At 50.4% G+C, this 14,819-nt stretch overlaps 1 protein-coding gene across 1 annotated transcript; it reads left to right on the forward strand.

Moving 5' to 3' along the window:
- Nucleotides 1–7,011: 7,011 nt before the first annotated feature.
- KLK13 (kallikrein related peptidase 13) lies at nt 7,012–14,223 on the forward strand. The gene is made up of 5 exons (XM_008684716.2): nt 7,012–7,063; nt 10,476–10,665; nt 10,870–11,138; nt 12,236–12,372; nt 13,689–14,223. The coding sequence occupies exons 1-5, from the start codon at nt 7,012–7,014 to the stop codon at nt 13,875–13,877; spliced, it is 837 nt and encodes a 278-aa protein (XP_008682938.1). The 3' UTR covers nt 13,878–14,223.
- The last annotated feature ends 596 nt before the right edge of the window (nt 14,224–14,819 follow it).

Below are 14,819 nucleotides of genomic sequence, written 5' to 3' on the forward strand. Positions count from 1 at the left end.
CAATCACCAGCATCTTAAGTGTGATGACACAAGGTACGTAGAAGGTGGGTGTCGGTGAGCAGTCAGGTTGAGGTATTTTTTTTAAGTTGGCTCAACACCCACCATGGGGCTTGAACTCACAACCCCAAGATCAAGAGTCACATGCTTGGGGCGCCTGGGGGGCTCAGTCGGTTAAGCGTCTACCTTCGGCTCAGGTCATGATCCCAGGGTCCTGGGATCGAGCCCCACATCGGGCTCCCTGCTCTGCAGGGAGCCTACTTCTCCCTCTCTCTCTGTCTGCCACTCTGCCTACTTGTGCTCTCTGTCAAATAAATAAATAAAATCTTAAAAAAAAAGAGTCACATGCTCGACCGACTGAGTCAGCCAGGAGCCGCAAGGTCGTGGTATAAAATAAATGATCTTATTCCACCAAACACTGTGTTAGCAATCTCTCCATGTTGCTGTTTGCTCATTTAGTTTATTGCTTCTCCCTGCTACAGAGTGTTGTCCATCTGTGCTGTCCAATATGGTAGCCACTAGCCACACGTGGTCCTTTAATTTTTAAATTAAAATTAGATAATTAAATACATGTTGAGATTCCATTCCTTAGCTGCTCTCGCCACATTCCCAGAGCTCAATAACTGTATGTGGCTAGTGGCTGCCATTTTGGACAGTGTAGATGAATGGAATATTTCCACCATCGTCCAAAGTTCAATTGGCAAGCACTACTCTGGTCTACACCCTTGGTTCTCAAAGTGTGGTCTAGGGAACAGCGGCATTGGAAGTACCTGGAACTTAGTAGACGTCAGAGTCTTAGGCCCCACCCCCCCAGGCCAAACCAACCAGAATCTGCATTTTAATAGGATCCTCAGGGACACAATGCATATCAAAGTTTGAGAAGCACCACCTCACCTCACATCCACCACATTTAACGACCCAGTTCTTTTTTTTTTTAAAGACTTTTTTTTTTTAATTTATTTAGTTGACAGAGAGAAAGCACAAGCAGGGGGAGCAGCAGGCAGAGGGAGAGGGAGAAACAGGCTCCCCGCTGAGCAGGAAGCCGGATGCGGGGCTCGATCCCAGGACGCGGGGCTCGATCCCAGGACCCGGGGCTCGATCCCAGGACCCTGGGATCATGACCTGAGCTGAAGGCAGACGCTTAACCGATTGAGCCACCCAGGTGCCCCTAACGACCCAGTTCTTTAATGATGGACAACTAGGTTCCCTCCGCTACCCAAGCCATAGTGTAATGATTATTTGGTGGCATGCCCCTTACGTGCCTATAGGAGACTTCTCTGGAATATTCACAGAAGTGGGACCATTGGACCAAAAGGCCTACTCTTAATCAATTGCACCAAGAACTGGCAGGTTTTTGTCTAGATAAGGATTCCTATCTTCCCACACCCTCAGCAATGCTTACCGTTCATTCTGGAAATGTAAGTCAGATCTGCATGTGACAAATGTGAATATTCACTGAATTTTATTGACTATTCATCTTTATTCAATATTTTTTGAATATTCATCCAGCAAATAGTCACTGGATTTTATTGTACACTGAGTACTGTTCTAGAACAAAACAGACGAGCATCTCTGCCGCCAGGGAACTCACTGTGAAACGAGAGGCAGACAAGCATAGAAGCTTCTCTGGGTTCTGTGAGTCCTTCTAGAGATCCGCTGAACCTGTCCTGGGAATTCCCAACTCTAGTGGTCAAGGAAATCTCCAGAGAGAGGAGGACAAGTAGAGAAGAAACGACACAGACATCTGGCTTGGACGAGGCTCTGAGAGTGAGCCTGGCATGAGAAGGGGGGCAAGAGGACACGGTCGATGATGTCCAGAGCCTTGTAGGCCACCATCGGGAAATGGGACATTCATTCCGAGTGATATGGGAGGCACTGTGGGGTTTTGAAAGGAGGACTGACCTGCCCTGACTCACATTCTCTTAAAAGGTCACTCTGACTGCTGTGTCAAAAGTAGGGTGTAGGTGGACAGGCCAGAAACGGGAAGGCCAGATAGGAAATTTGCAAGAATCCAGGTGGGAGATGACGGTGGCTGGGAGGGGCCAGGTGGCAAAGATGGAGGGTGTTGAGAAATGGTCAGATTTGGGATCTATTTTGCAGGCAGAGCTGATAGGGTTTGGTAATAAGACGGAGGAGTGATGTGAGAGAAGGAATCCAAAGGAGAGACGAAGGTTTTCACTTCTGAGGACTGCAAGGATGGAGAGACCACCCATGGAGAAGGTCAAGATTGCAAGAGGAGCCCGCTTGGCTTTGGATGTGCAGATGGGAAGCAAGCAGTTGTACGTCAGGCTGAGAGTTCCGGAGCAAAGTCTGGCTGGAGACTTAAATTTGGGAGTCATCGGAATGTAGATGGTATTTAAAACCATGAGATCACCGAGGGAGTGAGTGTAGACGGAGGAGAGGACCAAGTGTCGAGCCCTGCGGTGCTCCGCCATGTAGAGACAGGACAGGAGAAAGCAGCACCCGACGTGGGTTAGGAACAGCCACTGAGCTATGAGGAAGACCAGGAGGGTGAAGAGTCCCAGAAGCCGAGGAAAAACCTCTCTGAAGGAACAGGGAGTGATCCACTTGTTAAACGCTCCTGATAACTCAAGTAAGATGGATTCAGCAACACGGATGTTACTGGTCCCCTCGACAGGGGTCCGGCCGGTAGTGGGGGAGAAAGCATGGAGAGGGCTCAAGAGAGAACAGGACAGGAGCTGCAGACAGTGAGTGTTGCCAACTTTTTAGAGAAGAATTGTAGTCATGGGGAAAAAGAATGGAGCCAAAAAAAAAAAAAAAAAAGGCTGAAGGAGAGCCTGAAGGTTGAGAGGTTTCGTTTTTTGTTTTTGCTTTTTTTTAAGATTTTATTTGACAGAGAGAGAGACTAAGCATGAGTTGGGAGCAGAGGCAGAGGGAGAAGCAGACGCCCCGCTGAGAAGGGAGCCCGATGCGGGACTCGATCCTAGGACCTTGGGATCATGACGTGAGCCAAAGGCAGACAGACGCCTAACCGACTGAGCCCCCCAGGTGCCCCTTGTTTTTGTTTTAATTCCTTTAATGGAACATGGGAGTCGTTGCAGCACGTTCGTATTGTAATGGGACTGTTCACTGGGGAAGAACAAAAATGGATGCAGACAAGCGAGCGCAGAGTGCTGGCTGGAACAGTGTCCCCAAGGAGGTGACAGGGGACGGGAGAGCAGGCACAAGTGGAGGGGTCTGTCTTAGACAGAGGCACAGACTGTTCATCTATAGAAATAGGAGAGGAGGCAAAGGATGTGGGCATAGACGCAGGTAGGTGGCAAGACTGACCTTTCTAGTCCTTGCTATTCTGATGGGTGAAATGTGGTTTGCTGTTGCTGCACGGGAAAGATGGTGACTGGGGTGACATCCTTCCCAACATGGACCCAGCTCTAGAGAAGAATTCATGGGTCTCCACTCCGTGTGCCTCTTTCTCTCCAAGAGCACAAGCCGGTTTCTCCCCAGGCTTCTCCATCTCTCCATCTCCATGTCTTCGTGCCTCGCTCTCCCTCTGCCTTCCTTCTGCCCTCTCCCACCCACCCTGTCTTTCTATCTCTGTGTATTTATCCCTTCGTATCTTTCTGTCTCCCCCTCCCTTCACGTTTGCATCGGGGCCTCTCCTCTGAGCCTGGGTGTGGGGCCAACTTTCTCATCCCAGCCAGCACTTCCAACCAGAACTTCCAGTCCTTGCTTGACAAAGAACCCCATTTTGAAGCCAAGCTAGGGTGGGGCCTCCGGAAACCTCAGGCTACCTCCATCTCCTGCTTTACTTATTTAACAAGCACATTTGTGGCCCTTGGTGTGTGTCAGGCTGTCATCCAAGCACCTTGAAAATGAACTCATTTAACCATCCTGGATCAGACAGAGAGATCCTATGCTATTGATAGCACCATTTTGCAAATGGGGACACTGAGGCACAGAGTGGCCATGTCACTTGAATAGTCTAGCTCCACAGTCTCAGCTCTGAACCACTAGGGGCACTGCCTCTTTTTCTAGTCCTTTCTCCAGCTCTGCCCTCCGTGGGGGGAAAGACCCCGATCTATGAGACAGTACACCTGGATTTGGTCTAGCTGCGTGATTTTGGGGGCTCACCGCCCTTCCTGAGCTCCAGTTGCCTTACTGATCAGGTGAGGGGTTGGAATGCACCCAGCTCTCGGTGGGCCCATGACCTCACTTCAACGTGAGTCAGCCAACCTAAGTCCAGGCCAGTCATAAACGCTAATATCAGCACTGACCTGGTACTCCTCTGGAAGCAAACACCAAAGCCAGCCACCCCCACTCCAGGTTCCAGCCCTTCCCAAGCAAGAAAGGTTTTTCCGGAAGTGTGGACCCAGGCCACAAGAGGGCACAGGTACCCTGACTTCCCACACAAGTTTGTCAGTCACCTCACTTAACCTGCATCCTCCCTCCTCCTGCATCTTCCCTCCACCCAACCTGAACCCAACACTTCTCAAAAAGAGCGAATTCAGTGCCCACCCTGGGGCCACCAGCCTTGTGGGGTGGGGGGAATTTCAAGGTGGGGAAAGACAATGCTCTGTCACCTTGAGAGGAGCCCACAGCTATGAACCAGCCCACTTCCACCAAAACCCTACCCCAACACAGACACTCAACCTCACATCTCGTCCTCGTTATTACCATCAACCCCCAACACCAGCTCAGCTATATTTCAATCCCTCCCATCCAAATCCTCATTCTTGGCTCCCTCTCCAACCCCAACCCAATAGGACTCCATCAACATTCTTATCCTCAGATCCTTCCCATCCGGAACGCAATCCTATCCTCAAAACCAACTCCTCACCCCATCCTCACCCGTGTCTCTTCTCCTCCCCGAGCTCACTTGCATTCCAAATGCTATCATCAGACCCATCCTAAACCTCTCCACAAAAGATGTGAAAGACTTTCAGATGGACCCAACAGATGTCTCTGATGGAAAATTAAACGGGCTATCTGATTTTATGGGGTCTCTGCTTCTAGTATTGTCTTTGAGCTACTTTACAACTCTGTAAATCATAGACAGCTGATAGCAACGCAAATCAGTCTTGCCCATAACTGTGCAAATGAGTTTTGTCAGGTGGAAGTACAATCAAGGCCCCTCCCCCCCCATGTAGAATAAACCCGTTTTGTATCTATTTATAAATTCATTTCAGCATTCCTTATTGCCTCTACCTGTGTGGTTCTTTGTAATGTCTTACTAGCTCCACCATTTATTAATAAATCAAAATAAAATCTTTGACATATATTTACCATATATATATATATATGAGAGTCATGGTTAGATCCTTTTTAAAAACTTACCTTAAAAAAAAAAAAACAACCTTTTGACACTAGATTTGATCCCTGTATCCAAACTTAAACTCCTCCAATATGGACTACGCCAATTTTGACGTGAACCCTCACTCTGCCCATCTTAAGCCCCGTCCTTATTATGATACCATTTCTCTCTCTCCAAACTTCATCTGGTCTCCATCCCTGGCTTTCTTCCAAATTCTGACCCCACCTCTGTCCTCCTTAATCCTTAATCCTACCCCCTCCACCCCCTAGGATTAATTCACGGCCCCACCCAGTCACAGTTCCAGGAGGCACCTACCCATTCCCAAACACCACCTCTTCCTCCTTCCTCTTCCCCCATCGTCCTGGCCCCCCAGAGCTTTCCGAGTCCTGCTTCTCCGTAGCCACCTACATCCGCATGGACTCCCTCACCCCAGCTTGGCCCTGTTCCTAAAAGACCATTTATCCAAAATATTGCTTTCCGCGGGCCACGTCCAAGTCCAAGTCCAGTTGACTTTCTATCCGCCTATCTGAAGATTCCCTTCTCGCACCTGAGGGCTGTGGCGGTGGGGTAGGGGAAGGGGAATGGTGGGAGTGAATTTAGGCATGCCTGTGTTTTTCAGAAGGGCTGGAGATGGGGTTGGTGCTGGAGATGAAGCTGGGAACTGGAATTTGAATGTGTTGGGTTTGATGTTTGGATAAATTTGAGATAAGGCTGTTGATGGGATTGGGTTTGCGGAATAAACCGACCGTAAGGAGAGAAGGAAGAAGGTAGAAAATGGCCATCTGGGGGCTGATGGATATAAGGACGCGCACAGGGCTGGAGAGATTACAAAGTGGGATGAAAAATGGGCTGACGTTAGGGAGAGTCATGGGAATTTCGGGTGGGTTTGCGGAAGGACACAGCTTTCCCCTTTCCTCTAGGTGGGTTCTGCTGCCCCAAACCTTGCAGTGGGTTCAACTGGGGCCTGGGCGGGGCCAGATCTGGGTCCCAGCTTGTCCTGGAAGCTCCGCCCCAAGCGGAAGGGCCAAGCCCAGGCTTGGGGGGTGCCTGGCAGCAGCCTGCTGAGCTATTGGGGGTGGAGAGGGGGAGGCCAGCAACAGGGAAATGCTGAGGGCGCTGGGGGAGGGAATTCAGGGGTTAAAAGCCATGGGTCCGGGCTGAAGTTGGAGGCAGCCGGCTGCGAAGCTCTGCACCCGGGCCTCTCACCAAGGTAGGGTCCGCCTGGCGCAGGGGCGGGAGCGTCAGAGGGGAGGAGTGGGGAGAGGAAGGAGAGGTGAGGAAGGGAAGGAAAAGAGGGAGAAGAGCTGAGTCAGGGAGATGGAGAGGGAAGCCAGAGGTTCAGTTATAGAGAGAGAAATCTGCAGAGCTGGAGAGGGGTCAAGCGCGCTAAGAGATGAGCTGCTTGAGGCCAGGTGCGCGGAACGACCCTGAGAGGGTAGGAGGGGGCGGAGCGCGCGGGAGAGGGTACTGAGGCGCCCGCTCGCTGGAGGGCACGGGTGGACGCAGGTGCACGCTGCCCCAGCCCCTCCTACCTCCTTACTTGGGCTCCCCACTGAGGATGGAAATTAGGGAGGGGGTGCAGATTCCAGGGTCAAGGTTCTTAGTGAAGGAGAGGACATTCAAGATTGGGAAGTGCAGAGATGGGGAGGAGGGGCGGCCAGAGATGGGGATTCAGCCAGCCCTTAACAACCCCCCCCAACTTCTCAGGCCCCGCCCGCCTTGCTCCCCACCCCGGAGCCGCCATGTGGCCCCTGGCCGCTGTGATCGCCTTCCTGACGGTGGCCTTGTCAGGCGGTAAGAATGCGCGGGGGTGGGGGCGGAGTGGCCACCGGAACAATGGTAGGAGGGGTCAGGCCAGGAGGAGGGGGCGTGGGAGCCCGGAGCTCCGCCCACCGCCCACTCGGGACCGGCTCCCGCAGGGACAGCCCTGAGCTTCCTGCTTGTCCCTGCATGACCTGGTTTCTCCGATGGGGTGAGCCCACTCTCCCCGCCGACCCCAGGCTCCTCCCTGGGGCGTCCCAGTTCTGCGGAGGCCCGCTCTATTTTTAAGGCTTCTGGATCTTCCGCGCCAGCCCCTTCCCTGATTGCCTGCTTTTCGCGCTGGGAAGCCCACTCCCACCCGCATCCCCTGCCCCCGCAGCAGCCCCTCTCACATTCAAGGCCTCCTGAGAGAGAGAGAGAGAGAGAGAGAGAGAGAGAGAGAGAGAGAGGAGTGAGACTCGGGTTCAAATCTTGATGCCGCCACTTTGAGCAAGTAACTTAGCTTCTCTTGAGTTTTTTGCATCTGTGAAATGAGAACATAGAAGTCCCTACTACAAAAGGTTGTTGTGAATATGAAAATAAGCTAGTGCACAGCAGATAGAAGGGGCTGGCAAGTTCGTCGTTACTACTTTATTAGAAGTATTTGCTCTTCATTCTCAGCCCCTTCCAGAAACTTCTAGTTTGTTCTTCCTTTAATCCGGGGGGTGACCCCACACCTGATTCCACCCTGAGTCAGTCCCAAAGATTTCTCCTCACGTTTAAGCGCCTTTTCACAGGCAAATTCTCTGGAAACCCCATTCAGGCATCATCATCCATCCATCCATCCATCCATCCATCCATCCGTCCATCCGTCCATCCATCCGTCTGTCCATCCAACCGACCAGCCATTTCACCAACAGCTGTTGAGCACCAGGCACTGTGCTGGGTGCTGTACAAGCGTAGACAGTTCCTGCTTTTGACACCCAGAGCCTAGCGGGGAAGGACACACATGATTCAAACAATTACCCAAATAATTAGTTAATAATTAGTTACAACTGTGACAGGAGGTGATGGCTTCAAGGAGCCAAGCCAGCAGCCTAGAGATGTAATGGAAGCTCCTGGTCTGGAAGCCCCCCACACCCCACCCCAAAGGACTAGACCCCTGAGCTGAGACCTGAAGGAGGGAGGAGTCCTCAGGCATCTGGTACGGGACACAGGCACCACCCTTGGCCCGAAGGTGGGGTGGTTTCTCTCCTTTGGCACCACTCCCAGGACTCGTGCAGTGTCCCAAGCCCCTCCTGGGTACCACGCCCTGGGCTAGGAGCTTCGCATGCGTCTTGTGGAGCCCTCAACAGCCTTAGGAGGTAGGAGTACTGTAATGACTCCAGTTTCACAGCTAGAAACCTGGGACTCGGAGACAGCAGGTTCGGCCCCAAAGACACTGGTGGCACTTGAGTCAGGATGCTGATCCATGTTGCCCGCCCCGTCTCCAGCATCCTAGACTTTACATCCTGGCAACCGTCTTCATTATTTTAGATCTAATGGTCTGCTTAGAATCAACTCTTTATATTTTTTAAACTTATAGTATATTAAAGATTTTATTTATTTGAGAGAGCGAGAACGAGCAGTGGGGAGGGGCAGAGGGAGAGAGAGAGAGAGAAGCAGACTCCCTGCTGAGCAGAGAGCCTGATGTGGGACTCAATCCCAGGACCCTGGGATCTTGACCTGAGCCGAAGGCTGACGCTTAACTGACGGAGCCACCTAGGCGCCCCGAGAGACGTTGTCCTACTTTACAGCTGAGGAAGCTAAAGCTGGCGATTGGTACAGGATCACCCAGACAGAAAATGGTACCTTTACGATTGGACTTTCTCTCTGGTTGTCGACGGCTGCGTCTCCAGTGCCAGCCACAGTGCCTGGCACACACAGCACTTACTGACTGAACACTTACTGTGTGCCAGATGCTGTGCTTGGTCCTGGGGATATAGCTCTGAGTAAAGCAGTGAAGGCACCTGTTGTTGATGGAGCCCACAGTCAAGTTGGGGAGATTAAAAAAAAAAAAATAGCCACACAAATGTAAATGAATAGTGATCCTGGCTCTGATGCAAATCAACTGGGGGGATGTAATAGGACGTTACTAGGGGGCTGGGAGGGGCAATGTTAGACCAAGTGGCAAGGAATCTGGGATGGCTTCTGAGGAGGTGATATTTGAGCTGAACTGAGCTCTCAGAGTCAAGAAGGACACAGACACGTAACCTACCTGTAGATTCTGAGTGCCCTCAAGGGGAGTATTTCCTGTATATGATGTCCTATGTCTGCCCTGTCCAATATGGTAGCTGCTGGCCAAGTGGGACTCTTGAGCATGTCAGACGTAACTGGTGTGGTTGAAGAACTGAATTTATTTCATTTTAATTTAAATTTAAGTATCCACATGTAGCTAGTGGCTACCATATTGAACAACACAGAACTAGAGAAAGAACTGTCCAGAAAGAGGTGCAGCAAGTACGAAGGGTCTGGTGTGTCTGGAGAATGGGTCCATGAGTCTGGAACAGAGTGTGTGAAGAAGAAAGGTGGGAGATGGGGCCAAAGGGGCTTGCAAGAGTCAGATGATACAGAGTGCTACAAACTTTGAACTTGAGAGTGGTTAGGTTATGGGTTGTATTTAAAGCTCTAGAGGCACCCAGTAAACTTGTGTTGAAAGGATGGATGGATGGATGGATGGATGGATGGATAGATGGATGGATAGGTGGATGGATGGGTGGATGGATGGATGGATGGATGGATGGATGGATGGATGGATGGATGGATAGATGGATGGATAGATGGATGGATAGATGGGTGGATGGGTGGGTGGATGGATGGATGGATGGATGGATGGATGGATGGATGGATAGATGGATAGATGGATGGGTGGATGGATGGGTAGATGGATGGATAGGTGGGTGGATGGGTAGATGGATGGATGGGTGGATGGATGGGTAGATGGATGGATAGATGGATGGATAGATGGATAGATGGATAGATGGGTGGATGGATGGGTAGATGGGTGGATGGGTGGATGGATGGGTAGATGGATGGATGGATGGGTGGATGGATGGATGGATGGGTGGATGGATGGATGGATGGATACACACTGCCTAGGTCGATGTGTAGGTCAGTCTCATTCCTATCTCCTGAAATCCGTCCCCATGGTGGGATGAGGAAATGCAGGTGGGGAGAAAGTCAGGCTTCTGCTTACCCATCAGAAGCTTCCTTGTTCCATGAACTCTGAACCCCCAATGGAGTAAAGGACATCATCACCTCTTTGCCCTGACTCATCTCTACTATATGGAAGATGGCAACTCCCAGAGGCCCACAAATGAATCACCAGTTCCTGGTCTTCCAGAGCAAAATTCTGACCCTCTTCCCAAGCCCAGCACCCCTTCCCCCGCTGGGCCCCAATTCCCTAACATTTTCTCTTCTTCACCAGGCATCTCTCAGGAATATCCCAAGATTCTCAACGGCACCAATGGGACCAGCGGGTTTCTCCCGGGTGGCTACACCTGCCGCCCCCACTCTCAGCCCTGGCAGGCAGCCCTGCTAGTGCAAGGGCGGCTACTCTGTGGGGGAGTCCTGGTCCACCCCAAATGGGTCCTCACTGCAGCACACTGTCTGAAGGAGTATGTGGGGGTCAGGGCAGCATGAGGGTAGGGACGAGAACAGGATTGGGGTGGTGGGGGAGTGGAGCGGGATTGGGGATGAGGTCAGAGTTAGGGTTGGGGTTGGGAATGGGACCGGAGTCGAGGTGTGGAAGATGTTTGGAGAGGAGGAAGGTGGTGGAGACGGGCTTATGCTCTCTAATCATCCCCTTCCTGCACCCACAGCGAGTACAGAGTTTACCTGGGCAAGCATGCCCTGGGGCGCGCGGAGGCCGGAGAGCAGGTGAGGGAGGTAGTGCGCTCTGTCCCCCACCCTCAATACCAGATCAGCCCCACCCACCTGAACCATGACCACGACATCATGCTTCTGGAGCTGCAGTCCCCCGTCCAGCCCACGAACCACATCCGTGTCCTGCCTCTCTCCCACAACGACGGTCTCCCTGCTGGCACCTGCTGTCGGGTGTCTGGCTGGGGCACCACCACCAGCCCCCAGGGTAGGCACCCTCACAGGTGCCCTGATGTCTGTGACTGGGAAAACTGGGGCAGAAACGGGAGGGAAGGTGGGAGGAGGATTCCTTTATATATATAAATAACATATGTATAGTTATATATTATATATCGCATAAATGTGTTATATCCTTCATATATATATATAAATTTATAAATATATAAAATTATATGTTACATAGGTCCTTTATACAAATGTTTATTTATAAGTATAAAGTTATATGTCATAGATTATGTAGTTATATAACCTTTATAAATATATATGAATTTTTAAATATGTAAAGTTGTTATCTATCCCTTATATAAATGTACATAGAGTTGTAAATTTATATATTATATATAATGTTATAGGCCAAATACCATAGAAACTTATATATCCTTTATATAAATATATAAAAAAACAAATATTATAATATATGCTATATATCACATGTATATTTATATAAATATACATCACTATAATTTGTATATGCAGATTATATAGATTGATTTTTCTAAATCCTAAGTTTTATGTTTATGTATTTATTTAAATATGTTTGTATATAAATTATGTATTATATAAATTATACATAAATATATTTAAATAAATATGTAACTTATAAATGTGATATATTGGCAGGTATGTGTTTGTTAAACACATCGAAAATGTAGGTGTATCCTTCGTGTATAAATTACACATACAAGAATAGAAAGTTGATCCTCGAGGGTCCTTTGGATCTCCTTACTGGTACCCGGGCTTCCTCCCATCTCATTCCCGCTTCCTCCCTGACTTGCCCTCTCTCTCCCTTGTTTTCCCCATGCCCAGTCCTCTGTCTCTCACAATCTCCCACCATCCCTCCCCTGGGCTCCCTCCCTTTTACGGCTCTTCCTTCCCAATCTCCTGCATTCTTTTCTTCTTCCCCCCCACTCCCCTCCTCCTGTCTCTCTCCACACCTGCCTCCTCCATCACTTTCCCCAGATACATGTCCCATCTCTTCCCCATCTTCCCCTTTCCATCCATTTCCTACCGAATGTCCCGTTTCACTCCCACCCCATAGCCTGTCCTAGACAGACGTCCTTAGACCCTCCTCTCTCTCCTCCCCAGTGAGTTACCCCCAAACCTTACAATGTGCCAACATCCAGCTACGCTCAGACGAGGAGTGTCGTCAAGTCTACCCGGGGAAGATCACACCCAACATGCTTTGCGCCGGCACAAAGGAGGGCGGCAAGGACTCCTGCGAGGTGAGAACAAGGGGGTGATGGGTTGTCATGGGTCAGGATGGGAAGCCAGGATGGAGGTGGGGCCAAATGCTGTGGGGAAAGGACTTGCTTCTAGCCTTGGGGGAAGCAATCCTTTAAAATGACTTGTCCCCTAGCATAGAGGGTCAAGACCAAAAGAGAGCACCCGTGGACGGAGAATATAATTCAGCTTTGACGGACAGTGGCTGCAGATCTCCGAGTTGAGATTCATAAAGGTTGGCGTTCTTTCAGTTACAAGTGACAGAATGCCAACTCCAGCCAGCTTAAGCAAGACACACTGGCTTCTGTAACTGAAAAGTCCGGGGGTGTCTTGCTTCAGGCACAGTTGGATCCAGGTGCACACGTAATGTGGTTAGGACTCTGTCTCCTTTCAACTCTGTTCTTCCCTCTTCTGTTTTTGTCTTCATTCTCAGTGAAGCTTTTCCCATTCAACAGCAAGATGGCCCAGCAGCCTTGGGCTTACATCTCACCCTCCTAAGCAACTCGACTAGAAAGAATTTTCCAGTTGTTTACATGAACATCCTGAGTGTGCGTCTCACTGGGCTGACTTCGGTCATGTGTCCTAGACCATCACTCTGGCCCGAGCTGTGGGCTCCTCTGAGGGACCAAGTCTGTCACGGCAAGGACTCTGTGGCCCAGGAAGGGGCAGGAACAAGCAAGGATTGAGGGAGAGGGAGGGGCCTTTCCCCCAAACAGCAAATGAGGAGGGCAGTTCCCAGAAGAAGGAGAAATGATCCTACACGGGCAAAACACTCCCCAAAAAAAGAAACAAAACCTATGCCCAAAAAAAGGCTTCTGAGATTCAGAAGGGAATGAGCAGGAATGGGAAATTCAGTGGGAAAGAGCGAGGAATGAATTCGGGATGTGTGCCTCGACTAGCCAGTGACGTCTGTCTTGGGTCCCAGGGGAGACGTGGAAGCACACGTGTTCCCCACCAGATGTGGATGAGTTTACTCAGTAGCGAGGTGGCCCCAGGGGACCCTAAAGCCACAGCAGGGGGGGAGGGGTGCCAGAGAACCAGGAGTGGGTGTTGAGGTAAGATGTCACCACTCTAAGGCAACCGAGGAGCCGAGAATCCCGTGGAGATGTCTCTTACGCTCGGTCTCTGTGTGCGTCCAGCTCCCATCTTTCTGTGTCTCTTTTGTCTTCGTCTGTTCCTCTCTCATGCTCTCTGTGCACCTTTCTTTTCTCTGCCTCTGAGTGTGTCTCTCTCCGTCTTTCACTCTCTCCCCCATGTCCCCCGCCTGTGCCTTTTTGGCTTCACCAAGGACCCCACCTCTGTCTCTTCCCCCACTCAGGGCGACTCCGGGGGCCCCCTGATCTGTAACGGAACACTCCATGGCATCATCTCCTGGGGAGACTTCCCATGCGGGCAGCCCAACCGGCCTGGCGTCTACACTCGAGTCTCTCGATATGTTCTATGGATCCGAGACACAATTCGAAAACACAAAACCCAGGAGCAGAAATGGACAAAGGGCCCACAATAAAAGCCGGGTTGGCTCACGTGCCTCCTTCCTCCCTCCATGCCCTCCTCAGTCCGTTTGCCTGGTCAGCCCAGCCCTTCTCGGGCCCTCCCAAAGCTCCCCTCAACCAGTGATCCATGTTCTCAGTATGTCTGATCCCAGCTGACATTTTGTGTTTCAAAAGCATTCAGTCACTTCGAACATCATGGTCTCCCAGGTACTGCGTCCTGAAACACCTCGGTAGCCTCAACAATCCAACCCGGACGACGTTCCAGGACTCCCACTGTTGCAACATAATCCCAGATAGCCATCTGAATGTTCTGTGGAACACCCTTAATACATCAACAATATTCTAGGTCCCGTGAATGCAACTTCCTCTACCCCTTCAAATACTTATTTATTGCCAACATTCTCGACACTTCTGTGTTTGGTGCTCAAGAAGGTTCTAGACTTCTGTGATATTTCACCCTGAAAATATTCTCTTGTACCCGGAATCGGCCCCCACAATATTCTAGGCACATCTGAATGATTAATCACATCACAGCTAATACTGAATCCTCATAAGAGTTCATTCTCACATAGTCTGGGGTCCCCCAAGGGTCCCATCTCTACCTACATCCCACATTTTGCCAGTATTCCCTGTCTCTGAATCCCCATGCCCACTAAAGGTCAAGAGCACACAAGATTAGCATTTTGGGGTTCAGTACCCGGAGGGGTCTCCATGCCTAGACCCTGTTATCGGCCAAGTATTCTGTCCTTTTAACTCCCCCACAAGCATCTTTGTTCAGTGACCCCACATGCGGTGGTTAAATGCTCAAGCCACTGAGTCCCTGCTTTGAACAAAACATACAACTCACTGCCCCTCTGTTTTCATCTGTAAATGGGGCTTATCATGTCTCCTCATAGCACCGTTATGATTAATGTCAAGCACTTCCACGAGTGGTATTATTTGCACAGGTCTCTATA

Source organism: Ursus maritimus, unplaced genomic scaffold, assembly GCF_017311325.1.
Source record: "Ursus maritimus isolate PB19 unplaced genomic scaffold, ASM1731132v1 scaffold_19, whole genome shotgun sequence".
In the NCBI taxonomy this organism is placed as follows: Eukaryota; Metazoa; Chordata; class Mammalia; order Carnivora; family Ursidae; genus Ursus; species Ursus maritimus.